At 49.8% G+C, this 27966-nt stretch overlaps 2 protein-coding genes and 1 long non-coding RNA gene across 7 annotated transcripts in view; 2 read left to right on the top strand and 1 right to left on the bottom strand.

The window, feature by feature from the left end:
* HMGXB4 (HMG-box containing 4) overlaps positions 1 to 5352 on the top strand; it is a 31116-nt gene extending 25764 nt beyond the window's left edge. For 3 of the 5 annotated variants that reach the window (XM_026010952.2, XM_072741483.1, XM_026010948.2), the window contains 2 exons: positions 2626 to 2748; positions 3198 to 5352. In XM_026010952.2, coding sequence (XP_025866737.1) covers positions 2626 to 2748; positions 3198 to 3242 — 168 coding nt within the window. In that variant the 3' untranslated portion in view covers positions 3243 to 5352. The remainder of the gene's footprint in view (positions 1 to 2625; positions 2749 to 3197) is intronic. The other 2 variants (XM_026010950.2, XM_026010951.2) reach the window with 1 other exon arrangement.
* Positions 5353 to 7435: 2083 nt separating this feature from the next.
* On the bottom strand, positions 7436 to 9226 carry LOC140595949 (uncharacterized). Its single transcript, XR_011997948.1, has 2 exons — positions 8984 to 9226; positions 7436 to 8890 (listed from the first exon to the last, which is right to left on the bottom strand). It is a non-coding gene; the product is annotated as an uncharacterized lncRNA (long non-coding RNA).
* The window catches only part of TOM1 (target of myb1 membrane trafficking protein), a 39694-nt gene continuing 20761 nt past the window's right edge, over positions 9034 to 27966 (top strand). Inside the window, exons 1-2 of the mRNA XM_026010953.2 lie at positions 9034 to 9634; positions 25670 to 25754. Of these exons, the coding sequence (XP_025866738.1) occupies positions 9583 to 9634; positions 25670 to 25754 (137 nt within the window). The 5' untranslated portion in view covers positions 9034 to 9582. The remainder of the gene's footprint in view (positions 9635 to 25669; positions 25755 to 27966) is intronic.

The following is a 27966-nucleotide window of genomic DNA, read 5'->3' as shown; positions in this document are numbered from 1 at the left end:
ACGCATCTGTGTTTCTCGACCTCAGGATCTTCTGCAGAAATGGATGAGAGGAGCCCCAGTGGGGCTATAGGCCCCCCACTCCCACTTTAACCAAACCTTCTAGCTGTTTTACATATTGGAATTCCACATCAGGTTTCTTATGTTTAAGTTTTTATTTAAATTCCAGTTAGTTAACATAGAGTGTAATATTAGTTTCAGATATACAGTATAGTGATTCAATACTTCATACATCACCTGGTGCTCATCCTGACAAGTATGCTCCTGAAATCCCATCACCTGTTTCACCCATTCCTCTGCTCACCTCCCCTCTGGTAGCCATCAGTTTGTTCTCTATAGTTAAGAATCTGTTTCTTGGTTTGCCTCTCTCTCTCTCTCTTTTTAAGATTTTATTTACTTATTTGAGGGAGAGAGCGTGAGTGTGAGGGGCACAGGGAGAGGAAGAGAGAATCTTAAGCGGACTCCATGCTGAGCATGAAGCCTAACATGGGTTCCATCTCAGGACCCTGAGATCTCAACCTGAGCCAAAACCAAGGGTTATACGCTCAGACAACTGATCCACCCAGGCATCCCATCTCTCTCTCTTTTTTCCCCCATTGTTCATTTGTTTTGTTTCTTCCTAACATCAGGTTTTATTTGAAAAAAGGTTTTACTTCTAAAATGATGACAATTGGGCAGCCCCGGTGGCACAGCGGTTCAGCGCCGCCTGCAGCCTGGGGTGTGATCCTGGGGACCCTGGATCGAGTCCCACGTCAGGCTCCCTGCATGGAGCCTGCTTCTCCCTCTGCCTGTGCCTCTGCCCCCCCTCTCTCTGTGTGTCTCTATGAATAAATAAATAAAATCTTTAAAAATAAATAAATAATAAATAAAATGATGACAATTTAGAATATCTAACATGTAAGGCAAAAAGGAAGGCTGGAAATTAAGGCCATAGCCCAAATTATAGAAGGTCTTAGATGCTCTCAAATGTTTATACTCTACTATTGAGGAACTGCAGGAATTTTTTTTGAGTAGGGAGGGATTTGATCAGAGCTCTCATTTGGCTTTCTCTGGAAATATCTTCTATTTTAGATTGGGAATGAAGAGAGACCCAAATTGGGGGAAAGTTCCCTAACAATAGTAAGGCAGTCCAGACCAGTTAGCAATTAATAATGTTATTCCATTACTTTTACCCTACAGTTAACTGTAGCTGATATTTTATGTCTGATTCTCCTAATGAATTATAAGCAACTTGAGGGCAGAAATCATATCCTATTCCTTTTTATACCCTCTCCATAACTACTGGTGTTCTGCATATAGTAAGTCCTCACTAAATAGTTGTTGAATTAATTCAAATCTTTGTCACATCTGGACTGCTTTCTCAGCTGTCTTTGGTTCAGAGTGCTTCATGTGGATCCTTTCATGAAATTCACACTGCTGCTTTGTGGGCCAGAATTTGTGTTCCCCTTCTTTTACAGAAGAAATAGAAAGACTCAGAGAGGCTAAGTAACTTGCTCTGGAATTCAGCCCCAAGTGCTAAAACAGGCTTGAATTTTGTGGTGCAACCTTGAGGTCCATTCTCTTAACCCCTTGCTGCATAGCCTCCCTTGAGAGAAGGAAAGGGGGAAGGAAGAGTCAGCTTTGGCAAGGCATTGAGACTGGACAGTCGTGTGAATAGTGGTGAGTTTAGCAGAGAAGAGATGCTAAGAGTAGAGGAGGTGATTGATTTCTCTTTATACCATGTTGAGATCTAGAAGCACAGTGAGAGACCTAGCAGGCAGCCAGAAGTGCAGTTTGGGAGACGAAGATGTTGGTAATAATGATAAGAACTACTCATACTTTTTGAACACTTGCCAAATAACCGGGACAATCCCAAGTACCTTATACCTTTTATTTCCCTTAATCCCCTGTGCGTAGGCTCATTAACAGATATAGCATAAGAAGCATCTTGGCCCAGGACTGAAGCAGTGAGTGAGGGCCCTTCACAGCCCTGAGCCCAGGGCTCTTCTCTCTCAGACACTGCTGTGCTGCCTCCCTAGATGGCATAGTCCCACAGGGCTTCTGGTGAAAGCAGATGATACCAGAGCAGGATAGGCACACTGGCAGCAAGTAGTCTTATTTCTTACCTGTTTGAATCACAGGGGGAGAAACATTGTGAGTTGTGCAAGATGTTAAAATTTGAAGTAAACCTGATTCACTTCTTTCTGAGAGTGAACAACTCAACCCAGAAAAGTTGTATCATCAGCTATCAGAAACCACATACGTGGAGAAGTACACATATGTTTACGTTAAATGTTAGCATGTAGGGCTGTAGAACTCTCATAGTTAGCACATTTGAGCTATATTCGTGGAGTTGCACACATAACCTCCACAAATCTTCCCAGGAGCTTTCCAGAGTAGATTGATTTAAGTCATGACCCTTCGTTGCACAGAGGGTAAGATGAGTTAGGAACATAGAAAAGGAACCTGGGAAGGTATTGTAAAAGTTTTCTTTTTAAAGGATTCACAGAGTTATCAAAGCAGATAACTTCCATTTCTGCTGCAAGTTGCAGAGAACTGGCAAGACTTAAAAAACAATGTGAAGAAACCAACTCGATCAGGAGTGGGACTCAAATTACAACCTGCTGTCTCTTCCTGCTCTCCTTTCAGGGCATGGTGGCTGTGTCTGGCAGTTTGTCAGTGCTTCTGGATTCCATTATCTGTGCGCTTGGCCCCTTGGCGTGTCTGACCACACAACTACCTGAACTGAACGGCTGTCCCAAACAGGTCTTGGTGAGTTTTCCTTGGATTTTTTTCTGCCAGACCCCTTGGTAGCCGTGGAGGCCCTACCTTAATGAGCTCTATCAGGCACAGGCTTGTAAGGCTTCCCGGCAGATGGCGCCCCCTCTGTATATTGGCCCATGAATGTGGTACCGTACAGTGCCCTCAGTGCAACTAGAAAACAGGCCATTTCCCAAAACAGTCCAGCCCTTAGGGAGCTGCAGCTCCTCTGGTGCCTATCTTCTCCTCTACCCAAAGAAAGTACACAAGTCTTCTGCCTCTCCTCAAGGGTTCATGGGAAGAGCCAGCAGAGAAGCTCCTAGCATAGTAGACAGCAGTGTGCCAGCTTTTAGCTCACACTGCTCTCTCCAACTCTCAACTCCCTCCTCTGAACAGAGAACTAGGCCCCAGGGAACTAAGATAAAGTACTCTTCAGCTAAACCTTTTCCCTTGTTTTGCAGTCAAACACACTAGACAACATTGCTTACATCATGCCTGGACTGTGACCACAAAGAGTCCCGGGACAGAGACCTTATCCTCCTCCATTGCTGGTTTGTGTATATATGACTGTTCCAGATCCCTTCACTGGCCTCTGGGTGTAGGTTTTAAATTTTTATATATATACATATAAATATATATATATATATATATATAAAGTGTACAATATATACATAGGACTGTAATTACTTTGCTTTTAATAATTTTATGAAATGGCAAAGGTTTAGCCAAGAAGAAACCTTGGCATGAATATGGGCTTGGGATTCCTTTTTCTCCTGTGGTGGATAAATCTGCCTTAAAAATCAATGTAACTTAGGGGCTGGGGGCTTGTTCTGGGTGCCAAGGGCATCTCTTTATGGACAGCTAAAATGTGATTTTTTTCCAAACTCAGTTGTACCTCCAGACCCATCACTGACCATTTGCCTTACCTGTCTTACAGTTGGAAATGTAATAGGAAAGATTATGGGAAGATGCCAGTTGAGTGAACGTACAAAGCCTTTCAACTTGAAGTGACCTAGGTAGGAAGTGATGAAATCATTCCCATCTTACAGTTACTGCAGTGGCTTAGGTGAACTTCGTAGGGGGTTCATTCCAATTCCTGCTATACCGGTGTCCATGTCTCAAAATTTCTTGTAATCATTGGTACCATTAGCAGCCTCAGTAGGGGCCAAGGAGTTATGTGAGCCCCAGCAGCATAAAACACCTTGGAGAGTGTAAAGCTGTTACTGCACAAATTGAACTGCATATATTGTGAGCTGACCCAGAATATTTCATCTGTAGAGCTAACTGCTGGTATCTTCCATCGGCAGCATTAGCTTAGGCACTGAGTCCTCACAGGTTTTTGCTGCTTAGTTGCTTGATGGTTGGGAAAGATGAACTTTGCCCAGCATGATTCTTGGGTTCATCCTGTTGGCTCGCCTGGTGGGCAGATAGATACCCAGTGTTCTGCATTCCACACATAAGTGAATTGCAAAAAAAGTACTCGATTCTCATGTAGGTTTATTTATGTGTGCGTGTGAATGTGTGTTTTAATTATGTGTATTTAACTCTTTAAAATCTCTTTGATTTTAATTTATCCTGTAAATTTCTGTATATATAATTTAATAACAAAAGCCTCCACCAGCAACAGCATGTGGAAGATACAGATTTGTCATTTCTTGCCTCCTCCTTTCCTTTGGTCTCCTCTGAAAACTCCAAATCATCTACATTTTAAGGTATCGTGCCTCAAAAAGGAATCATTATGCCGGGATTCTAATTCTTTCTAATTTAATAATGTCAAGAAAGCAAAATTAAAAGGAATGTTACCGTTCCCAACTCCCCACTTTTCCAAAGAACCAGACTTGTGCTTCCCAGTTCCAAAGAAGACAGTTGAGCACTTCAGGGTTGTTTTTCAATTTGGTGTGAGATTCCCTGCCAAAACCGAGCTCTGGGTAACTGCTTTCTTCCCCTGGCCTAGACAGAGCACTACCATGTCAAAGTAGATCTTTGAGTACTGAGCAGCCAGCCTGCACCTGACTTAACCCCTTCCCTTCTCCCCACCAGTGTGCTCATGGGGCTTTGTTTCCTGAAGGTACTCTGGCTGCTGACTGGCCCTTAGCTCAGAGCAGTCGTGAAGCTTAATTGGGGAAACAGAAGGAAACGGGTATGTTTGGGAACCAAAATCAAGGAGCAGAAAACTGGATTTGATTTCGCTTGTTAGACCCTGTGCCACACCTCATCTGTACCAATGGAAGTTTCCTGTTTGACCCAGGGTCTATCAGGGAGGGGCCTGGAAGACATGGATTAGCACGGAAGAAGTCAGTCCTACCCTTGTCATTTGTGCACATTAATGAAATCCTGATGAGGACCTGCTTTATGTTTGTTTGTTTTCCTTTCAAACCCAACCCTACTGTATTTGTATTTAAATTTGTACACATTTGTATAATAATCTGTACCTTGTGGTATTTGGTACTATTAGAGGAAAAACTTTGGATTCAGACCTTCTTGGAGTTTTTATATCATTGTTTTATTTTGTTTTTTAAATAAATTCTAGCGGTTTGATCCAAATCCCATTACAGTTGTATAAAGAAATAAAATTTTGTACTTATATTATTAAAAATCACATTTTTAATATTTGTAGTCCAGTCTCAGGTATCTTTTCCCTGTTGCTGACCAAGTTGCTGTGAAATACTAAAACCTGTCATTTTCTACTGATATCCCACTGCGATTTTCTTAAAAAGAAAAATCTGTCTGGAATGAGGCCAAGTTTCTGATCTTAGCCATTTTCCTTTTTAAAAAAAAAAAAAAGATTTTATTTATTTATTCATGAGAGACACAGAGAGAGAGAGAGAGACACACACAGGCAGAGGGAGAAGCAGGCTCCATGCAGGGAGCCCGATGTGGGACTGGATCCTCGGATTCCAGGATCACACCCTGGGCCAAAGGCAGGCGCCAAACCACTGAGCCACCCAGGGACCCCCTTAGCCATTTTCCTAACGTACATCTTGCTCGGTCTCTATTAACTTTTACATTGTAGAGTCTCTTACTCTCTTGCAAACTAAAAACCAGTGGCTCTGATAAGAGGAGCTCTATTCACTGATAGATGAAGTTGTATATACTCTACAGTGTTGGCCTAACACAAGAAAATATCAGTTGTGTATTAAGGATCACATATGAACCACATGCTTAGACATGATACATTTCATGCTGTTTTAGTCCTGTCCTAATGAGTGATGTTGGATAAGTCACTTCGTCTTTATGGGTGTCTGAAGTCCCACCAGTAAATTAGCGTTAAGGTCACTCCCACCTCCAAGCCCACTGCCAGCCAGCCTGAAACAAATGTCTAGTAACACAGTGACCATTTAATATATGGAGATCTGACCTCTTAAGGTTAAAATTTCAACATAAACCCAAGGTGTTACTAGTCATAAATAGTGGAATATGACCTCTTACGGAGAGCCTACAAGAAAGAGACCAAGAGTGCTAAGTGACAAGAGTGATTTCCATGTTTTCTCTCACTGAATCTGCCCATGAGCCTCAAGAGGTAAAGGTAAAGGTACCTTACCCCCTTTACAGATGAGACAGGTGCAGAAAAGTGCTCTTCCTGGGTTTGCGCAGCTAGAAAAGGGCAAAGCCAGAAGCAGCACATGATAACAGCAGATCCAGGCCTAGGTTCCCTTCTGCCCCAAATCACTTTCACAGTCAGATCATGTATGGAATCCATCAGAATCCTCTGTTCTCTACAGTCCTGAGCAAATGGAATCATAGGAAGACTCCTGAGACTTTTCCGTTGTTCCAATGTCCATTTGTCCTGGCTGGCTTCTACTAGGCAGGCCTCACATTTCTCGTCATACTATTATTGTCTTTCAACTTTGGAGGCAGAGGATCTTGAGTTTTGTCTAAAAGGACTTGAAGGATATAATAGATTGCATTCCATTATGCAATATGTCAGTCTTAGGACATATTTACCCTCAAGAAGGCATTTGATATCAATATTACTTTTAAAAAAACTAAAGCAGATTGTTTACCAAATGAGTTTGTTCCTTGTTAGCAAACACTTCAAAACAAAACAAAAGGCTCTATGCTGAGTGTGGGGCTTAAACTCAGGACTTGAGAACAAGAGTTATGTACTTTACCAACTGAGCCAACCAGGCGCCCCTTAGCAATCACTTTTCAAGATTTTATTTATGGGACGCTTGGATGGCTCAGCGGTTGAGTGTCTGCCTTCGGCTCAGGTCCTAATCCTGGAATCCAGGATCCAGTCCCGCATTGGGTTCCCTGCAGGGAGCCTGCTTCTCCTTCTGCCTGTGTCTCTGCCTCTCTCTCTCTATCTCTCATAAATAAATAAAAAATCTTTTAAAAAATATTTATTCATGAGAGACAGAGGCAGTGACACAGGCAGAGGGAGAAGCAGACTCCCCACAGGGAGACGGATGCAGGACTTGATCCCAGGACCCTGGGATCACAACCTGAGCCGAAGGCAGACGCTCAACCACTGAGCCAGCCAGGTGCCCAACAATCACTTTTAAAATATGGTTTTGATCAGTTTTATACTACATTTAATGTTTGCCATTTACATTCCTGTCTTTTGTGTTGGCAGATCCACGTTTCCATTTCTTATTTAAGAACTATACGGTATTCTGTTTGCATGAAATTGATATGATTTCACTCCCTGTTTGAGAGTATGGGTGTTGTTTCTGCTTTCACCATGAAGGATACAACTTGTGGCTGTTTAATTCTTGTCAATATAGCCAAGATCTTCTGCCCATAATCACTTTAAACCAGAGTGGTGCAAGGAGGTAAGAACTTCATTCAGGGAAATAACCACGTAACATGAGCATGTTAAAGGTTGCTAATGGAAGAATTCAAAAGAAGTTTATGCTAAAATATCCTCCGTACAACTGCAATGTGCTTAAATGAAGAAAAACATGGAAGGTACCTGACATGGAAGTCATCTTAAATGTACATCCTCCCACCCCTTTATAGTCCAAATACATTATTTGGCAGGTTGATTTAAATTTTCAGGGGAGGGACGCCTGGGTGACTCAGTGGTTGAGCATCTGCCTTTGGCCCAGGGCATGATCCTGGATCCCAGGATCAAGTCCCACATCGGGCTCCTTGCATGGAGCCTGCTTCTCCTCCTTCTGCCTGTGTCTCTGCCTCAATCTCTGCGTCTCTCATGAATAAATAAATAAAATATTTTAAAATAAATAAATTTTCAGGGGAAACTGGATGGCTCATTCAGTTAAGCTTCTGACATCAGCTCAGGTCATGATCTCAGGATCCTGGGATCCAGCCCTGCTGGGGTGGGGGAGAGGACTCTGCTTGTGGTTCTCCCTCTGCCTCTCCCCCTGCTCGCTTTCTCTCTCTCTCAAATAAAATCTCTAAAAATAAATACGTTTTCATATATTAGTCACTGTGCTAGACAATGATGGTGAGTCAAGTAGACATAGTATACCAGCCCTCACGGAGTAGCTAGCCTGGTGAGGAGAAGGGCATTTATGAATAGGTCTCATGAGCACTGTTGAAGCACAGGAGTACATGACTTCCATAAAGTTCTTATATTGTACAGTAAAGGTATCAGCCCCTGTATGCTCAAACAGGTCAACATAAGGAAGTGATTAACTTCTAGCTTAGATTCTCCCATCATCCTATATTTGTGCAATTACCAGCCTTTCCAATTGGGGACACCTGGGTGATTCAATGGTTGAGCATCTGCCTTCAGCTCAGGGTGTGATCCTGGGGTCCTGGGGTCTGTCTCCCCACCGCGAGCCTGCCTCTCCTGCCTATGTCTCTGATAGATAAATAAATAAAATCTTTTATTTTTTTTTAAATCACATACTGTGGTGGATTAAGTACTAAAGCTCCCAGGCAGTAGCCCAGACTACCAAAGCAGTGATTATTGTATCTAGACTGCATATGATCAAAAGAATAAAGCATAATAGGTCAGACCTGATCTAATGTGTGGGTGAAATATCTAAAACATGGTACACAGGAAGGTTGAAGAAGACAGCAGAATCCTAGAACTAGGAAAGGCCTTTGAGATTCTTAAAGTCCGTAACTTGGGGTCCACTGACTTCTGGGACCCCAGGAAGTCCCTGACGTTAAATTGTCTCTCTGCTCTTTTTTCTTCAGAAAGGTTGATGGTTTTCTTCAAGTCCTCAAAGGAGCCTATGACCTAAAAAAAATTAAAAAAAATTAAAAAGTTATGCAGTCCTTGATCTAATTCCAGCATCCGGAAAAAATGGAAGCTCGCTGGTCCCAGGCCCACCTGTGACCACCTCCGGTGCCTCTGCTACTCCGGGCTCCAGCCCGCTCCTCGCTGCGGGTCACTGGGCTGGTTCTGTGTCCAGGGAGGAAGCGCTCTGTCGGGGCAGGGAGGCGACGAGCCAGAGATGCTGTCGCCCCCAGCGGTGGGGGCGTGGCCTAGCGACGTCACCGGAGTGAAACCGGGTCTGAGCTTGCCCTGGGACCTTACCCCAGGCACCTCCCGGCTCCGAGACCCTGTTCGACTGAAGCGCGCGGTGCTGGGCCACGCCCTTAAATAAGGCCTGGGGCGGGGCTTGGAGAGGCCACGCCCCTGGCCCGCCCCGGCCCCACGTCGTGCGTGACGTCCGCAGACGCCGAGTGAGTTGCCGTGAGGTCATCGCCCTCCGCCTCGCTCGAGGGGCGAGGCCTGTGGCCTTCACGTCGGGCGCGAGGCCTGTGGCCTTCACGTCGGGGGCGGGGCCTGTGGCCGCGCTCGCCTCCCTACGCCCCGCCTCCACAGGCACCTCCTCGCGGACCGTCCGGCGCGTCACGTGACGGGTCGGCAGCGCGGCGGTTGCCGTCAGCTGATTCCCCGGGTTGGCGGCTGAGGCGCCGGCAGCGATGGACTTTCTCCTGGGAAACCCGTTCAGCTCTCCGGTGGGCCAGCGCATCGGTGAGTCCCCGGAGCGCCGCCTAGCCCCGCCGCAGGGCCCCGCACCCAGCCTCGGTCCCCCGGGGGTCCCCCGGGGCGCCTCCAGGTCCCAAGCCACCCTCTGGAGGGAGGCTGGGAGAACTAGGCTGGCGTGTCTCTCCCCGGCCTGGCCCCGCCCAGCCTCCCGCCCACCTTGATTGACAACAGCCGCGCTCCACTAGGAAGCCTCGCCTTGTGATGGATGCCTACGCTAGCCAATAGCAAAAGAAAGGGGGCGGGTCCTGGTGGCCGCGGCTCAGCCAATGCGTGGCTGCTGGGGTCCCGAATCCAGGGAGAAAGTTTTGGGGCTGAAGGGGCAGCGTGGTTTACGGTCCTCGGGCCCCTGGCGGTTCTCCCTCGTCCCTTCCCCAGCCCGGGTCTGGCCGCCGGGGCCTGGCCGTCTCCCTCTTGGCTCGCCAGGCTCTCGGGACACAGATGCCGGAGAGGGGCTAGAAGCCCATTCGCCCAGGATCGGGAGACGCTCGGCGTCGGGGCCGGCGACTTGCGGGGACCAGGCCCGGCAGCCCTGCTGCGCGCGGCCCCCGGCCAGACCCTGGCGAACCCGCCAGACCAGCAGCAGCCGGCTGCACGGTCGCAGGCTCCCCGAGCTGGAAGCGATCTCAGGAACCTCCTGAGTCCGCCTCCTTCGTTTCTCATAGGCGGGTGGGCCAGGCACCCTGGCCGGAGGCACAGGCTCACTCCGAGCCGCGGCCTCCCGACTCTTCCTGCCCTCTGTTGACATCGCCTCCTCTGTTTCCTCCTCACCTATAATTAGGGGCATGTTAATAGCCCCTGCTTCCGTGGGGTTGTTGTGAAGCTTCAGCTCCTTAATAATTGTAAAGTACTGGGAACCGTGCCTGGCACATGGCCCTGCTAATATAAAACAAAGTGATAATATATATTTATCGTCATTGTTAGGGAGATACCAGGAAGTGAGGGTCAGGAATCCCTGGAAATAGCTGTGTGGAGAGTCTCCTAGGTGCTCCTTGCTGTGCATCAGCACGGGGAGGAACCACAGGCCCTGGGCCACACAGCTAACACTTCCCCTTTGGGACAGCCTGGATGTGCCTCCCCGCATTAGGAAACTGTGATATTCTCCCTTCGTCCTCTTGATGGCCCTTAGCGTTCAGTCTAGACTGGGAAAATTGGACCTTTTAGACATTTTTCCCTTTCTTATGGTCTTGGAAGCCAAACTTCACTTAACTGTCAACCCAGCTCTGCGATGTCATCGGCACCAAGGCTGTCAGTGGCTCTTGTGAGGTTTTGTAATCAGACTTCTCCAAGAGGAGAGTAGAAGTCCAGGATTAATTTGCAAACCAGAGCACTCCTGGACCAAGGAGGTGAAGCTGCCCTCTGAGGAACACCCTCCCCACTGCCTGCCACACACACCCCGCAATGAGTCATTATTTTGGAGCTGAGAAGAGAAAGTGGCTCTCCCCTCATCTTTGTTTCTCCAACAACAGATACCACTGCTCTCATCACATGCCAAGTTTGAGACTTCCTACTTTAAAACAAAAAATTCTGACCTTCAAAGTCAGCCACATTTGCTGAACCTTTGTAGAAAAGCTCACCTGGGCTCTGGGCTTTAGCTAGTCAAAGAAAACAGCTTCTCTTCTTATCCTGAGGGTTGCCTGTCTGTGGCAAGAAATACTCTGTCCAAAGAGAATACTACTAAGTCATAATACTTCAGAGCCCAAACCAAATTTTACTCCTGGAAGGATCCTTACCCTGGGGGTCTTCTAACTCCGGGTTCTCATCAGAATTCCCTGGAAGACTTGTTAAAGACAGATGGCTGACTGGGCCCCACCCCACGAGTTTCTGACTCTGTAGGTCTGGAGTTTGCCCAAGAATATGCATTACTGACAAATTCCCAGGTGATGCTAATGCCACTGGATTGGAAACCACATATTGAAAACCTCCATTCTAGCCCATTCCCTTCATTTTACACAGGAGAAGACAGAGGCTGGAGAGAAGGTGGAGACTCTGACTCACCCAAGCCCCCAGTGAATTAATTGGTAGTGAAGTGTGATGAACTCCCCAGAACCAATGAAATTTGAACCAAAGCTGAGGAGGCTCTCAAAGTAGAATTAAATGAAGAATAGCTGCCATTTGAGCAAATGCCTTCAGTATTCCATATGTTTTCTCTTTTAGAGAAAGAGATTGGCTGTGATTATTGATGATCTAGTAGTTCTGTAAACTATAGTAGTAAAATAATCTCAAGGTTGCCAACTCCACCCCCCTATTGTGAGTAGGGCCCTGTAGAATTGGCATCCCTGAGCACAGCGAGTTCCAGTGGTACTTATCAGGGATGTCACTCAACTCATAAAGCTCTCATCCACCTTCATACCCAGGCACCTTCGTGGAATGCCTGCTCCAGTGTGCATCCTTCAAAGCTCAGACATTGTCACCTCCTCCCTGAGGCCTTCCCTGACCCCCTTCCTGACCCCTTCAGATCCAGCTGTCGGTTTCATGCTCTTCCATCATCCCCACTCCTCAGGCTTCTTCATTCTCTGCCTTTGGGCTCTGAGCCTCTACTTCCTCCTGGGTGGAATGGTGGCTACAAGAGCATCTGCCTCTCTGGGTTGGGTGGTAGTGAGAGTGAAGCGAGGACCACCACCCCCCCGCCCCGCCCTGGGAGTGCCTGGCACATTGTGAGTGAGTTAGCTCTTGCTGTCCTCATCATTGTTTCTATTATTTCCACCATCGCACACTAATGGAGCCCTGTCCCATTCTGTTAGTAGTTGCACATATGTGTCTCCCCAGCTAGACTAGACTTCCTGAGAGCAGGGACTGGACCTTACTGGTCAGGACCCTCAGCACCTAGCATGGTTGCTAGCCCATAGTAGGAGGGAAGAAAGGGGAAAAAGAAAGTGACTTCTTGTGAGCAAATACCATGTGCCAGGGACCATGCTGGTACCCTGGTTATTAATATCCACGGTGACCCTATAAGGTTTTGCTGTTTTTTCCATTTTACCAGAAGTGTGAGGGAACATATCATCTCACAGCTACTCGGGGTCAGAATCCAGACCCAGGTTTCTCTGGCCCAGAGCACCCATCCTCTCCTATGCCTCACCACTGGCTGATCAGTGCATACTTGGGATTTATGTTAGTCCCGCCTTCCAAGAGCCACAGATTAGCTTTGCTGATTATGGTATACACGTGAGTCTGTGCACATTGCCAGGTCACTCAGCCTTATCGTTCAGTAGGAGAGCTTCCCAAGAGCAGCAGCCAGTGGCTGAAAGGGTTCCAGATAATTAGCACTAGATGGTGTTGACAGAGCCCTGTCCTTGCAAGGATTTCAAAACCCTTCCCAGTATCCTCTGAGGACAGATCCTATGGGTTGTTTCATACACAGACGTCAGAAGGCAACCCAAGAAGCCCATTGTCCATTTCTGACCGTCAGCTCACCCCGGCACTTTGAGTCAGAGATCCAGCTGACTCAGAAAGCAAGCTGCAAACAACAGATGCTGTAAATATGGGCAATCCCTGAGGACCAGCCCCCAGTGCTTGGGGTGGAGATGGTGGTAACTAGATATGATGGGAGAACTCAGAGCCTAAGGCCAAGCTCTGGGATGGACAGGAGAGGGGAAGAAGTCAGGCAAAGCTGCCCTTGGATCCACAAAGACCAAGCCAGGGGAGCCGCAGGAAGGAGTTGTAGAGGGGAGACGCCATGTGCATGTTAGTAGGGAGAACACCCTGGGCCCTCTGGAGTGCCATTTTGGGAGTGATGAGCTGGAAATCAAATTGGCTGCTCAAGCGATGTCGTCAAGGGAATGGCAAGCTGGGAGGCAGGAGACTTGGGCCCAGCTCCAGTTCTCCTCCTGACTATGGCATGTCCCCTCTCTGTTGCCCATAGCCTGTCTGTAATGGGCTACCATTCTCTATCTACTTTCAGAGCACTGATGCGGAACAGCCTAGGGGACAGGTAAAGGACAGGGAAGGATGGACACTAGAGGGAAGAAGGGCCTTGAGAGGAGAGGTAGAACAGCTCCACAGGCTTGGAGGGCAGAGAGCGACGTCACCGAGGGGAGCTCAGGGTCAGCACAGGCAACCCTAGCATCTGGCACATGTGTTGCATGCTCCCCACTGCTGGAGGGGTGAAGGCAGAGGCCAGAGGGGAGGGAGGCTGTAAGGAGGATTCCCACAGTGGCTGCCAGGAAGGACTCGACCAGGATTTGCAAACTTTCTGGAAGGGGCTAGACAGTAAATATTTACGGTTTTGTGGACCTGTGGACCCTGTCATGACCACTCAGCTCTGCCCTTACGGCATAAAGGCAGCATGGACCATGTGTAGGTGAATGGGCAGGACTGCGTTCCAGTCAGACTGTTTATGGGCACTAACACGTGAATTTCATATCATTTTCACATGTCATGAAATAATACTCTTTGAATTTGTTTTCAACCATTTAAAACTATGAAAACCGTTCTTAGCCTGTGGGCCATACGAAAGCACTCTCACTTGGCACATGTGTTCATTGTTTGCTGACCTGGATCAGACCAGCTGGCCACATGCAGAGCGATGGAAGGCAGCATTCTTCAGAGTGGGATCCCAAAGAACCCCACGTCACAGATGCCCAGGAGGCTCCAGCCCTGAGACTCAGACTACCTCCTACTTCCCAAAGTGTGCCCTGGGGCACCCTCATGTCTTAAAGCTCCAGTGCCCCGATCTGTTAGTGCTGGAGCCAGCTCAGAGTACAAGTCTTTGTCAGGAAAGTAATAGGGAACGATGTCAAGAAAGGACTTTGTGTCAACTGGCTACATAGTACGTGCTGCGGTAAGGCATCCCGGATGAGTTCTTGAGTCGCACAAGATGGTCTGAGCCCTGGTTCAGCCTCCACCAGCTTCATTACCTGGGCCAGTTACATAACCTCCTTGCTCCTCAGTTTCACCTCTGTAGGATAAGGACAATAATAGCATGTATCACTTGGGGCTGCCGTTCTGCCGTGTTGGGAGGTTGTGGTGTTGGGAAGCACTCAGCCCAGTGCCTGCCAGACAGTAAGTGGCTATTAGCTGCTGTGATCTTTCTTACTGGTGTTATCATTGTCGCTGGGGCATAGTCTACATTAGTGACAGAGCCAAAGCATCAACCCAGTGCCACGGCTCCAGTGCAGCCTCTGTGTTGGCCTGGTGTCACTGGGCCATGCGCAGTCTCCGGCTGGTGGCAGCCACATTCATAGACAGGTCAGGTTTCAGGCTGTGGGGTGGATCCGATTCTTCCCTGGGAATTAAAGCCTTTGCCTGATCCTGCGGATAGAACTGGTGAATAGGTTTTGTTCCCTCACTGAGCTCAAAGAAATAAGAGTAAAGTGCCGGATTTCCGCTCTTCTGGTTTTAGAAAACAAAACAAAACAGAACAGAACCTTCAGTGTCTTCTAATTAACTTGGAGCCATCACCCCGTGAGAAACGGGATTCAGGACAAGTTAACTCTTTACTTCCTTACCAAGGAGGTCTCAGTCTAGGCTAGCACTCTGTAGACTGCTGCTCTGTAGACTGCTGTCCTTCGTGTGCCACCTTTAGGATTTATATCTGTCCTGTGCCACCTTTCATTTTATTTTCAGAGTATTTTCTTTTTATTGGCTCACTGTTTTTAATATAACCTCATCTTGTGTAATTATATCCATGAAATCATGAAATAACTCATGTTTGTTTTTCTCTTCTACATCAAAGTAAATATGTGACTCTAAAAATGGCCAAGTTTGCCTGTGAGCCCACCTGACGTGATCCTGCAAAGCACCTTTGGGTCACTCTGATGCCAGCAGTCTGAATAGGGTCAGAACTTAGACCCTGCATCAGAAGATCTGGTGTCAGGCGCCTACTCTGCCCTTTCCTGGCACTTCCTGTGTCTCCCAGGCAGGTGACAAAACCTCTGAGACCCCTGCCTCCACGAACATTGGAAAGAACACTGAAAAGTGCTGTGGAGAACCAAACTGCTGTGTGAGATCTGTGGGTGGAACTGGGCTTTGTTCCTGATGAGGAGGGAGGAGAAGATCCAGGAGGGAAGGGAAGAGCCAGGGCCAAGGGGGAGGTAAGGAGAGAACAGAGCCCACCAGACTGCATGGGGCAGAGACCCACAGAATCTAAGAGTGCACAGGTGTCCCCTGTTTGATGGGAACTTGTTTGCATTGATACAGTATAAACCCTGGTCTGTCTAACTTGATGTGTCAACTTGGCTGGGCCATGGTATGCACAGATATTTGTGAAGCATTATTCTAGATGTTTCCGTGAAGTTATTTTTCAGAGGAGATCAGTAGACTTTGAGTAAAGCAGATTGTTCTCCACGGTGTGGGTGGGCCTCATCTAATTAAGTGACAGTCGTAATAGCAGAAAGGCTGGCCTCCCTAGATGAGGGAATTCCGCCAGCAGACGGCCTTCGGACTCACGCTCCTCTGTTCCCTAGGGCTCCAGCCTGCTGGCCTGCCAGCCATGCAGATTTTGAACTTGCCAAGCCTCCACATTCATGTGAGCCAATTCAAAGAAATAGATTTATCTCAATAGGTAGAGAGAGATGAGAGAAAGAGGAACCGACAGGGGGAGGGGGTGTCGTCAGTAACGTCTTTTACACTCACAGTGGAGGAGGGAAAAGAATGTAACGGGCACCTTGGCCAGCCACGTCAAGCCTCTCCTCTCACAGCCTTGCCCCCTCTTACCAGACAGTTTTGCCAAAGCCACTCCTCGTAACTGAAATGTTCTGCAGTTAGGGCTATAGTTAGTTACATTGACTTTCAAATTGTGGGTTGCAGAAGTAATGCCCTCTGTAAGGTATTTCAGAGTTCCTCTTGTGGCCTGTGGTTGCAGAATGGCAGGAGAGAGGCAGCCAGAGTTTTAAGGAAGACAGCTCAGCGACTTAGGAAACTGGTAGAACTTTCCACTGGGTCTGAAGAGACTTGTTCATTTGGAGCATAGGCCTCGAGTTTGCTGGCCGAGAAAAAAATGGCTCTGTATGTGTGTTATTTAAAAACCTTTTATTGTGGGGGCTGCCTGCCTGGGCAGCTCAGTCCATTAAGCATCTTACTCTTGATCTCAGTTCGGGTCTTGATCTCAGGGTCGTGAGTTCAAGCCCCATGTTGAGCTCCATGCTGAGTATGGAGCTGGGTGTTGAAACTTTCAAATGTTAATTGTTTGATTGATATTTTTGTAGTCGATAACATTTGTTTTCATGATCGCTGTGTGCTAGGTAGGATACAAAGCACTTGAAATGCATTCCCTCATTTCCTCCTCAGACAGCCCTGGGAAGTGAATGATTTTTTTTTTTTTTTTTAATCCCATGATGCAGGGGAGAAACTGAGATACGGAGAGTTTAAGGAATTCATTCCGGATGGGGGCACCTGGCTGGCTCAGTCAGTAGCGCATGTGATGCTTGATCTTGGGGTCATGAGTTCAAGTCCCACATTAGGTGTAGAGTTTAAATTTTTTCCTTAAAGGGGAATTCACTCAAGGTCCCACAGCCAGTGAGTCAGGACTTGAAGCAGAATTTGTCTGTGTCCAGATCCCACTCTTCTAACTTTTCCACCTCATTGCTTCCCCTTAGAATTGAAAGGAGGCTGCTGGGTTTCCTTTTGAGTGAAGATACCTGGATCGATCTGGAATGGTTTTGTTTGTAATGGCTCTTTCTGTGGTTCTCTCCCACCGCCACCATTAGCATATTGCTTGTCCCCTGTCCTCTTCCTCCCTTCCCACCCCCCATGGCAGGAGACACTGTGCTGCCTCTCTTATGGGGGAGCAGAGCCTTGCTTAGGAGCTGCCTGAGAGTCCACTCGGCTGTGTCACATGGCCACTTTAGCTCCAGGGGAGGCTAGAAAAGCTAAGCGCTGTGGCCAGTGGAGAGTGAGTGGCTTTCATGACAAATTCTGTAGGAGTCCGCTCCACAAAGTAAAATTAATAAATAGTTAATGTAGTCCCAGAGTGTGTTAATGCAAATACAGGATCCAGTGCAGGCAGGTGCGGGGGTTCCCACGCTGCCTTTCCAGAAGGACTGCTGAGCTGGCCTGCACCCCGAGGGGATCAGTCAGAATGGCAAAGGCTCTAGAGATCACGTCCAGGGTGGTGTGGTCACAGGAACTGAAAACATTAGTGCGGAGGACAGATGAAGAGGGGACATGGTACTTTTTAAAAATATTCAAAGGCGGGGCGTCTGGATGCCTCAGGTGGTTAAGCCACGGACTCTTGATTTTGGCTCAGGTCATGATCTCAGGGTCCAGATATGGATATCGAGTCCCTTGTCGGCTCCACCCAGAGTTTGCTGAAGATTCTCTCTCCCTCCTGCCCCCACCAGCTCACTTGCTCTCGCTCCCCCTCCCTCCCTCCCTCTCTAAAGTAAATAAGTAAATCTTTTTTAAAAACACTGAAAATACTGCAAGTTGGGAGAAAGATTAGGATTCTACACAATAGCTACTAAGAGATCAATAGAGGCTGAAGGGTGGGAGTGTTTCACTTAAACTAAAGTGTTACAAAGGTCTATTATCCTGCTGTGTATGACCTCATCCTTCATTCAGTTAGTTATTCAGCAAACACGGACCGCAGGTTTATCAGAGGCCAGGTCCTGTCTCCTGTACCAAATTCCTGAGCCATAATAATCTCCACCCTTGAGCTCACAGCCTAATGGGAGAGAGAGAAACAAGTCAATTCTGTAGGGTTATTTTAGCAGCCCCGCCAAGCAGAACTTAAAGGTGTGGCCTGTACAAAATGCTTTTGGCCCCATGAGGGAAGGAGCAGGCCCTCGAGGGGGTCAGGGCAGGCTCCACATGGTGACCTAACCTTGAGTTGGGCTTCCAAGCATGATTTAAGGTGGGGAGGCAGGCAGGAGCACATTCCTGGAAGGGAGACAAGTTCACAGCACACAGCCCTGAAGGAGCGGTACCGGGGGCCACGGGTCGACCCCAAGTCCTGTCGGGCAAGCCCCAGTGCAGCCCCAGCCCACAGCTGAGTTTGGTCTGAAGTTGCAGGGTTAGTTTGTTCAACAGTGTCTTTGAAACACTCAAGGTTTTGTCCTGAGCTGTGCCTCTGTGTTCCAGAAGGGACATACCTGCCACCACTGCCCAGCAGACACGCACCCACTTCTCCCCAGGGACCAGAACAGGGTCGCTTGCCCACTCCAGAACAGCTCCCAAGGAAATGGGATTGCTGCTCTGGGCGGAGAAGGGAGGAGTGGCTGCTGGGGAGACTGCACAGGGTCCGCCCCTGTGGGTTCTGGTGCAGATCCGTGCCAACTTTGACGATGGGCCACCCCAGGCCATGGGCATATTTCCCTCTGCCTCAGCAGCCTCACCTTTCTCCTCTGGCTGCCCCCTCCCCCTGGGATTATCTCCTTCCCTCAGGTCACTTCTTCCCAGTGCCTGAGACTGACCTGCAAGCCCTTCTGTCCTCTTCTTCCCGACTTATCATTGATTCCTTCATTCAGCAAATCTGTACCTCTCCCAAGAACCTCCCTTGTCCACCTGCCCAGCCCGGCACCTTGTCCTCAGCTCAGCTCAGACCTTCCCTGTTCCCTCTGCAGGTGTTCACCCTTGTCTCTTGGCATTCTGGCACCCTGAGCTGGCCTCGATCATGTCACTTTGCTCTGAAAGTGTTTGTCCAGCTGTCATCCCTGACCACCTTTAGGACCTCCTGCAGGGCAAGGATTATTCTTCATCTTTGCCTCCCTCGCACCTGCCACAGGGCTGGACAAATAATACTGCTGCGAGAATGTCGTGGGCGGGCAGAGAGGTGGGTGTGAGGGAGATGGGTGGGCAGAAGGTGTAGAGAAAGCAAGTAGAAGGGTGGGTGGGTGGGATGGGGGCACTAGGCCGAGGACAGAGGCAGATGGCTGATAGGGAACAAGGAAGCGAACAGAGGGCAGGTATTGCTTACAGCAAATTCCAAACATCGTATTCTTTCACTCATAAATATTTCATACCTATATCTCTAAAAGGTAAGGAATATCTTCTTTAAAAATAATTTTTAGGGGATCCCTGGGTGGCTCAGCGGTTTCGCGCCTGCCTTTGGCCCAGGGCGCGATTCTGGAGTCCTGGGATCGAGTCCCGCGTCGGGCTCCTGGCATGGAGCCTGCTTCTCCCTCTGCCTGTGTCTCTGCCTCTCTCTCTCTCTCTCTCTCTCTCTCTCTCGTTCTCTGTCTATCATGGATAAATAAAAATAAATCTTAAGAAAAAAAATAATTGAAAAATAAAATAAAAATAATCTTTAGCCATAGTACCATTATACACTAAAAAAAAAAGTTAAACAAATGTGTTTTTTAAAATCCCCAAAGATTAAAAACTGAAAGGAAGTCCCCAAAGGGATCACTGTGGTTCCTTTGAGTGACATGAGCAGGTGGGATTTCCAATGGAAAGATGGTGATCTGTAAATGTGGTCTAAAAGGAACATGGCTGTGCTGTCCTTGCTGGGGTAGGGTCTCAAAAGAAGGTATGTGGGAGCCACTCGGAGCTGACACACCATGTCATTGTCATAGCCTAGGGTGGGACTAGGTCAGCTGGTTGTCACAGGCCTTGAAGATCATCCCTCACTGCTCACAAGTCGCACTTCATTGAATCTAAAATGCCATGGAGAATGAAAAGAAAAAACTGCCCAGGTCATCATTTATAAGAGCCACCCCAATATCACAGGGGTTCAAAATGGAAAGGGCGACGGGAGCTTACCATCCAAGAAGCACACTGTATAGCATCAGAGCAGGACGGCGGGGCAGTTACTCAGTGTTGAACCCAGAGCAGCAGGGCAGTCTGAGGGCCATTGGCCTTCCACAAACGCTCAACAAGCCTCTGCTCTCTGTCCCACCAGAGGTAAGGCCCTCAGGAGCTCCAGGTCCACCCTAGTTGGGTAGAGCTGTCCTTGAAGGGCGGGGCAGAGTGAGAAGTGCTGGGGTTTAGAGCCACATAGGCCCCTCTGTGCATCCCCACTCCTCCACTTCTAGGTGTTGGACCCCAGCTGCCCCCATGCATGGTCGAGGCTGTGGGGAGGTGACCTGAGAGGAGGTATACTGAGCAGCTTGCACAGCTGACATTCAGTGAATGCCAGTCATTTTGTCACTATTATTCATGGTGTCACTGACACAGTGCAGGATGACAGTCCAGGTCACAGTGACACAGTCCACCCAGTGGCAGATATATTGAGGAGCTGGCATGGGGGTAGGGCCTTAAAAGATGAGCAGGGATTAGCTGGCTCATTTCCTTCTCTATGTCAGCACATCCAGATCTCACACCCTGTCCTATCTCAGTGCCCAGTCTTTTCTGTCGTGTCACTTTATGATGGCAGTGGTGGCCTCCTGCTGGACCATAGACTTGCCGAGGGCAGGACCTGGTTGGTTTTGCAGATGAAAGGATGTTCTAGTTGGAAATAATGTTTGAAGAGAAGAGTGTGAGGGTGACAGGGCCTGAACAAGAGCTGCCACTGTGATGACAGACTGGGTACAAACTGAGATGCACTGAGTGGCTGGAATTCACAGACTGGGTGACTATTTGAATATGCAGGGTGGTGGGGAGAAAGCTCTATGCTGCTCCCACCAAGACTGACGCAGGAGCAAGTATTCAGTGAGGTTTAAGTGTGTGGTGCTGACCACTAGTTCCGCCAAGCGCCCACAGACGTGGACTTCTCCAAAGTAGTGGAAGGAGCCAAGAAGGCCACTGTCTTCCAACTGTGGGGAGTCCCCCTCCCCCAAGAATCAGCAGGCTGGGACCAGGGGCCAAGATCTGTGTCTGTGGTGGCCACTCTTGCCTGCTCTCGCCCCAGGTCACAGTCATGATACTTAGCAGTTACTCATTACTGCTCTTTACCTGACATCTGGCTGAAATGTCACAGTGCCCGTGAGGCAAGCAGTCTTACCTTGGTTTTACAGAGGAGGGAACAGAGACTGAGTGGGCCTGTAATCCCAAACTTAGGACATGGGGCTAGACTCATCCCACTTCTGCAGCCTATGCTGCTGCCCAGCCTGACTGGACCTGCCACTGTGCCAGGCAGACTTTCTGGAGCCTTCCCGGAAAGGTGATGTCTGCACGAGGCCTGACACGGAGAGGACAGGCAGACAAGGGCCTCATGATCCACAGCCAAGGATAGCCAGCCCCTGCACAGCTGCCCTGCGGCCTGAACCCAGGCGGGGCTTTGCAGGGCCTGGCGTCCTCAGGAGCTGGGGACAAGAGCAGAACAGCTGCCTGGGACCTTTGAAGGTTACCACCCATAGCCCAAAGGGTGGGAAGCCGGTTATCATTCTTTGTTTTTCTTCCTTTTTAAAATAGCAAGCTGGGTTACTTTTGTGGTTAAAAACAAAAACAAAACAAATATCCCCAGATTCCTATGGCTTTAAATTTCTGCCCTCAGTGGAGGATGCCCACTCTGTGGAATTCTTCATTAAGGAAGTCTGGAAACTCCCCAGAGCTGCAGGGAGCTGGCATGCGAGGCACAGGCTATGCCTGTCTGCTCTGGACACACCTTTCTTCTGCCAAGATGGCCCGGGTCGGTCTTGTGTCTCCACTGCCTCTTCCTCCTCTTCCTCTCCCTGGTTACGCTGACTGAGACCTCCTTTTGACCCCCTCACCCCATTCCCCAAAAGAACTCTGTCCTCTGCATGGCTCTGCCCCCTCAGGACTGGAGAACTTGGAGCTCTGCTGAGGTAGGGCTCAGACCTGTGCTCCCTGTCCTCTTGCACCCCCCAATTCCCTGCCATGGTGTTCCTCTGCTTATAAATCCCCCAGCTGCCCCTTAGCCTGCCTAGTGCTTGCCTTTCCAAACTGACCTGAATCCCTTCTAAGACTGAAATGCTCCTTCCCCAGGAGAAGAGAGGTGCCCCTCACCTTCAGGGGTCACTGGCAGGGGGCGTCTAACACAGAGGTCTGCTGGTAGAGCCAGGGCTCCGGGACAAGGGGACAGGAGGATGCTTCTGGAAGGGCAGAGCTCCCCGGCCCCTGGGAACCACTGTGTGACCACTCTGTGTGTCAGTCCCCTCCTCAGGTAGGGTCAGTGATGCACACCTCGTGGGGCCAGGAGGATCCAGCTGTGTTCCTATATAAACAGCTCACAGTGCTTGATCTGTAACTGGGGAGTTGAAGGGTTGCTAAGGAAGGGCAGGTGGGTCAGGCCAAGTGCCGGGGGGGAGCCTTTGGAGGATTTGGGACACGAGAGGGACATGATCACTTCTAGGTTCAGAAAGTTCACTCTGGGGCAGCAGGGGACATGGAGGGAAAGAAGCAAGGCAGGAGTCGTCGAGGCAGCTGGCCTTGGCAGAATGTTGTGGCCGGGAGCTGGGGGTTACAGTCCTCTGGCCCATGTGACTGGGGGTCACCAAGGTGTGGTTTCTGAAGGAGTAGCAGGTTCCACATGTTTGATTAGCCACTGTCCCCCCACATCCTCCAAAAAGGAGCCTGGCTTCCTCTGCACAGAGAGGTACCCGTCCACCTCTCTTTAGTTCTTCCCACATGGCTCAGTAAGTGTGCAAATCCCCAAGGGTGGGCGATGTGACCCAAAGAGCCACACTCAGGACATCATTGTGGGACAAACAAGCCCATCTTTCAGCCCTTTTAAAGGAAACCTTCCTCATCGCCTCCCCCAGCCATAGTCTAGGGAGTAAAGCACCTCGCCCTGCTGCTGGGTCCCTACCTGGGTGTCCCAGCTGCCTGGCTCGTACCCTGAGCTACCCTAGCGTCTGTCTGTCCACAGGACCTCAGGCGGACCTCAGGCGGAACCAAGGCCTTTTCAAAACCAACATCATAGAAACCAGTTTTAGGGAGCTGACTGCCAGCCCAGCCCAGCCCAGCCCAGCCCAGGCATCGTCCTGCAGAATGGGCCTGTCTGCCCAGCTAGTAAAGGGCCCTGCCCTGTCACAGGGCCTAGGCTCTTAGTCTGCCTCAGCCCCTTTGGGCACCACAGGGCAGGGACCACATGTGCCTGCCTGGTCCACCATTGCTTCCATCTCCAGTGCCAGGAGCAGACCTGGCACATGAGTAGCTGTGCAGCAAGTGAGGGGCCCCTTCGCCCCCCGCAGCCTCAGCTCTCTGGGTGAACAGAGCCAGAGGGTCCCCCGTGCAGGACGGCTGTACAGTCACATCAGATAACAAGCCACATGGGCCCGGTCCCTCAGGAGCTGTTGGTCGACACCAGACCACTGACAGCACCGTGCTGGCAGGTGCCGTGTGCCAGCAGGAGCCAGGTCTGGGAGCTAGGGGAGAGGGCTGTGATGGAGGGGGATGTGGATAGTGCCCAGCATCAGGACACCAAGGGACTTATTACTCCCTGAACCTTAAAACATTAACTGGTCCTATCTTGTCCCACAGTCCTAACTAGGGTACATTGCGTGCCAGCCAGGGGTAATTTGTAAGCTAGAATGTTGGCCCCAAAAAAGCAGGAGACTGGACTATTTCTGTGCTCTGTGGAGCTTATCTAATGGGGCGCCCGGGGGGCTCAGTCAGTTAAGTGTCCAACCCTTGATCTCAGCTCAGGTCCGATCTCAGGGTTGTGAGTTCAGGCCGGACATTGGGCTCCACACTGGATGTGGAGCCTACTTAAACAAAAACAAAAAACTGGGTTGCATGAGTATAGATTCTAGAAGAGTGCAGAGGGGAGTGACCCTGGCCTTGACAGCCTTGAGAATGTTGTAGCTGACTCCAGGCTGGAAATCCTACCCTCTGATTTGGCCTGAACCAGGTAGAGGTCACAGTTGCCCAGCATTGTGAGTGCACTAACTGCCACTAGATTGTATACTTTAAAATGGCTAATTTTATGTGATGCAGGCTTCACCTCAATGTAAAAATAAAAGAACCGCTGCCCCTTACCGAGCATCTATTTTGTGGCAAGAACCATGCAGATTCCTTGTTTGTATTATTGCCGCTCCCTTGGGGCTGTTCTGCGGGGTGGCTGGTGTCCGCCCAGTCTTCAGACAGACACTGGCTCCAAGGGGAAGAGGCCAGGCCAGCTGCTGGTAACGGAGGCGAGACTTCAACTACTCTGGACCCTTTGCTTCGTAGGTAAAGAATGTCTCTGGGAGGTTTGAGAGGAAACTGGTCCAGTAGGGCCCCTAGGTCTGGGACACAGGAGACAGATTTACTCTCCATTGTGTGCCACTTTGGAACCGTTTACATTTTGAACCGTGCAAATGGTTACCAAAAGATAACAGAGTCAACAAGGGACATTTTCTTTACAAAAATAAAACACTATCAGCACCATGTAATGTCAAAAACAAGCATCATAAGGCCAGGGCTGCTGGATTCCTGGCCCCATTCATTGCATGGGTAGACAGAGTTGAGAATTAAATGACATGTACTGTACAATTCCATGTAATGGGGTACGTAGGGCATCAGAGCTGTAAAGACTGTATTGGGGCACCTGGGGAGTTCAGTGGTTGAGCATCTGCCTTTGGCTCAGGTCATGATCCTGGAGTCCTGGGATCAAGTTTCACATTGGGCTCCCTGCCCAGCGGGGAGTCTGCTTCTCCCTGTCCTCTGCCCCTTTCCCATGACTCGTGCTCCTGGTCTCTCTCTCTCAAATAAATAAAATCTTAAAAAAAAAAAAAAAAAAAAGTGTAGTGGTGGTTGCCAGGGCTGTGGGAGGGGAGAGTGGGGAGTTAGAGTTGTAGGTTTACAAGATGAAAAAGGTGGCAAGGATGGCTGGTGGGGATGGCTGCACAACACTGAGTATATTTGATGCCCCTGAATTATACACTAAAAGATGGTTAAGATTGCAAGTATTATGTGTATTTTAACATAATTAATAATTAAAAGAGTAAATATACAGAGATAGAGTACAGCGCTATAATACAGAGATAAAGTACAGCACCCCACCCCCCAAAAAAATAAAAAGCATTAAATGACAAAACGGGACAAGGCAGGTAGCCATTCGCACACGTCCTGGCCCTTCTTGGATGCCCAGAAAGGTGTCCTCCTCCTCCTCCTCCTCCTCCTCCTCCTCCCTGGCTCTTCCTGCCCTGGCTCTTCCCACCCTGGCCCCGCACCACACACCACGCAGCTATCTGACTTCGTCCATCTGGCACCCCCGCCCTCCCCCCCACACACACACTGTGACTTGTGCTCTCTCCTCTGCAGAGAAGGCGACAGATGGCTCCCTGCAGAGCGAGGACTGGGCCCTCAACATGGAGATCTGTGACATCATCAACGAGACGGAGGAAGGGTGAGGCCTGCAGGATGGACTGGAGTGGGGATGGGTGGGCCCAGGGATGGCCGGCAGCAGCCCAACCTGCCCTCCCCTCTGGAGGACTCCTGTCCCATCCCTGCTGTGGCACACAGATAGACCCTGCTGGTGGCCCTTGGTACCAGGAGGGCTGCAGACATCGTCCAGGTCCCACCCTAGGCAGAAGTGTGGCCTTTTAGGCATTTGGGAACCAAAATCCCACTCAACACTGTCATTAGACAGACCAGAGAGAGACACGCCCCTGGCGGTTGTCAGGCCACGCGTGTTTCTCAGTGGTGGCCTGGTCAACTAGACCCCTTAGAACATCCCTGGGCCACATCCTCCAGGACAAGGCCAGCTGGCAGCCCCCAACATTGGGACATGGCCCCAAGCACCGTTCTGCATTCTGTGGCCTGGAATGGGCAGTGGGGAATCCTAGCTTTCTCTATGAGCAATGGACTTTCATTTCCTTAAGATTGGGGTCAGAGGACACAGAGAAGACAATGACAGTAAAGCAGAAATGAGAACCCATCGGCGTTAGCCTCTCCTCAACATTTCCAGTATGCAGGTCACACCAGGGCGCATGCTGTGGTGGAGGCATCGTGGCCGTGGGTTCTTGGTCTCTGACTAGCTGTCACTGACCAGCCGTGTGACCTTGGGCAAGTCACTGTACCTCCCTAGGTCTTTATCCTCAGAGGTAAAGCTCTTTTAGATTCTTCCAGCAATAAGCCCAAGGTCCTGAATGGGGCAGAGAGGCCAAGCAGGGTCAGTGTCCTTCTCAGGAGAACCCAGAAAGGATGGGATATGGTATGACCACTATAGCCATCAGGAAGGACGGCCTGACAAGGCCTTTGTTCTGGAAAATCAGAACAGCCGGAGCAGGACCTCTTCTATTCTCACTGGGATAATCCAGTTGGCCTGTGAGGTCCCTCTTAGCCAGGTAGTGCTTTGTGGGGAGAGGGGCTGGCTGGAAGCAGGCAGTGGGCAAGGAGCACCCAGCTCAGCACACAGTGGCTGCAGACAGCTTCTGCATCCCCAGTGGTGCTCGGGGCTCTTGCCAAGCAGCTGGTAGAGGACACCTGTGCCACCCTGGCCAGGTGCATCAACTGGAGAGCGGTGAGCAGATGACAACAGCAGGACCACTGAGATAAAAGGTGGAGGGCAGGGATGCTCACAGCCTCTGGGAAGGCCTGGGGGCTTCATGGATGTCCTGGGAGAAGCAAGCCCCCGCTTCCTCGTAAACATTGGTGGAACTGGGGCTCATGCGAGTGTGGGTTCAGTTGCTGCCGTTGATGTGAGCACTACCTGTGTTGCAGGCGCTGCATGAGGCACTAGAGACCAGCAGTGAGCAAAGCAGATGGGACCCTTGTCCTCACCAAGTTTGTCATCTAAACTCAAGTCTCTGGTCTACCCCTCACAGTGTTGTGGCATTGCACCTCAGCCAGGACTTCTGATTCCCAGTCTCTGGGCCCCTCTATGAGAAATGGAGACAGGTCCCTTTAGAGAGCTGTGGCTGCAGGCGAGGAGTTCTGAGGGTGAGGAGGGGCCCCAGTGCCCTGTCTCCTGGGACAGGGGCCTAGCCCGCCAGAGAAAAATGAACATAAAGCGTGTCCTCTCCGTCACAGCCTTGATTAGGCCTCCATGGATCCTCCCCTCCTTCCCTGCCGCCTTCACCCATGTTGGGGGGCCCGTGTCAGGGTTTCTGCCTTTCCTGACCTGCCCTTGACAGGGTCAGCACTGAATAGATACCTGGCAGACATCTGGCCACAGGAGACATAGGAATCGTTGCTCATGGTCCTGGAGTGGGCTGGGCTCTGTCAAGGCAAAGTGTCAAAGGAGATGCCATCCCCGCCCTCTGGGAGGCACCTCTTTAGCCAGGCAGCACCCGGGTAGGAGCCACAATGCAGTGCGCACCAGGGAAATGGGGGATTGGGACAGCCTTGGGTGAGGCAGGTTTTAGCTGTGCCTTCACCAGGTAGGCATGGAAGTTGGGGGCCCCAAAGCCTTTTAGGCCAGAGCAGTTGGGGCCACATGGACTTCACCCGAACAGTGCGGAAGGACAGGATGCAGGGGTGAGGCAGTTCCGGTGGGGTGGGCGATAGGGTGGGGGTGCAGGCTGCCACCAAGGCCTTCAGGACTCCCCCCGCACTTGGGTGTCTCCACCCTGCCTACCATGACCACTGGGCCTCTCCAGCCTCTCCCTCTGCCTCCC

The sequence above is a fragment of the Vulpes vulpes genome, chromosome 16, assembly GCF_048418805.1.
Source record: "Vulpes vulpes isolate BD-2025 chromosome 16, VulVul3, whole genome shotgun sequence".
NCBI classification, from domain to species: domain Eukaryota; kingdom Metazoa; phylum Chordata; class Mammalia; order Carnivora; family Canidae; genus Vulpes; species Vulpes vulpes.
Note: the sequence above shows the minus strand (reverse complement) of the source record. Positions and strands in the feature narration are given on the sequence as shown.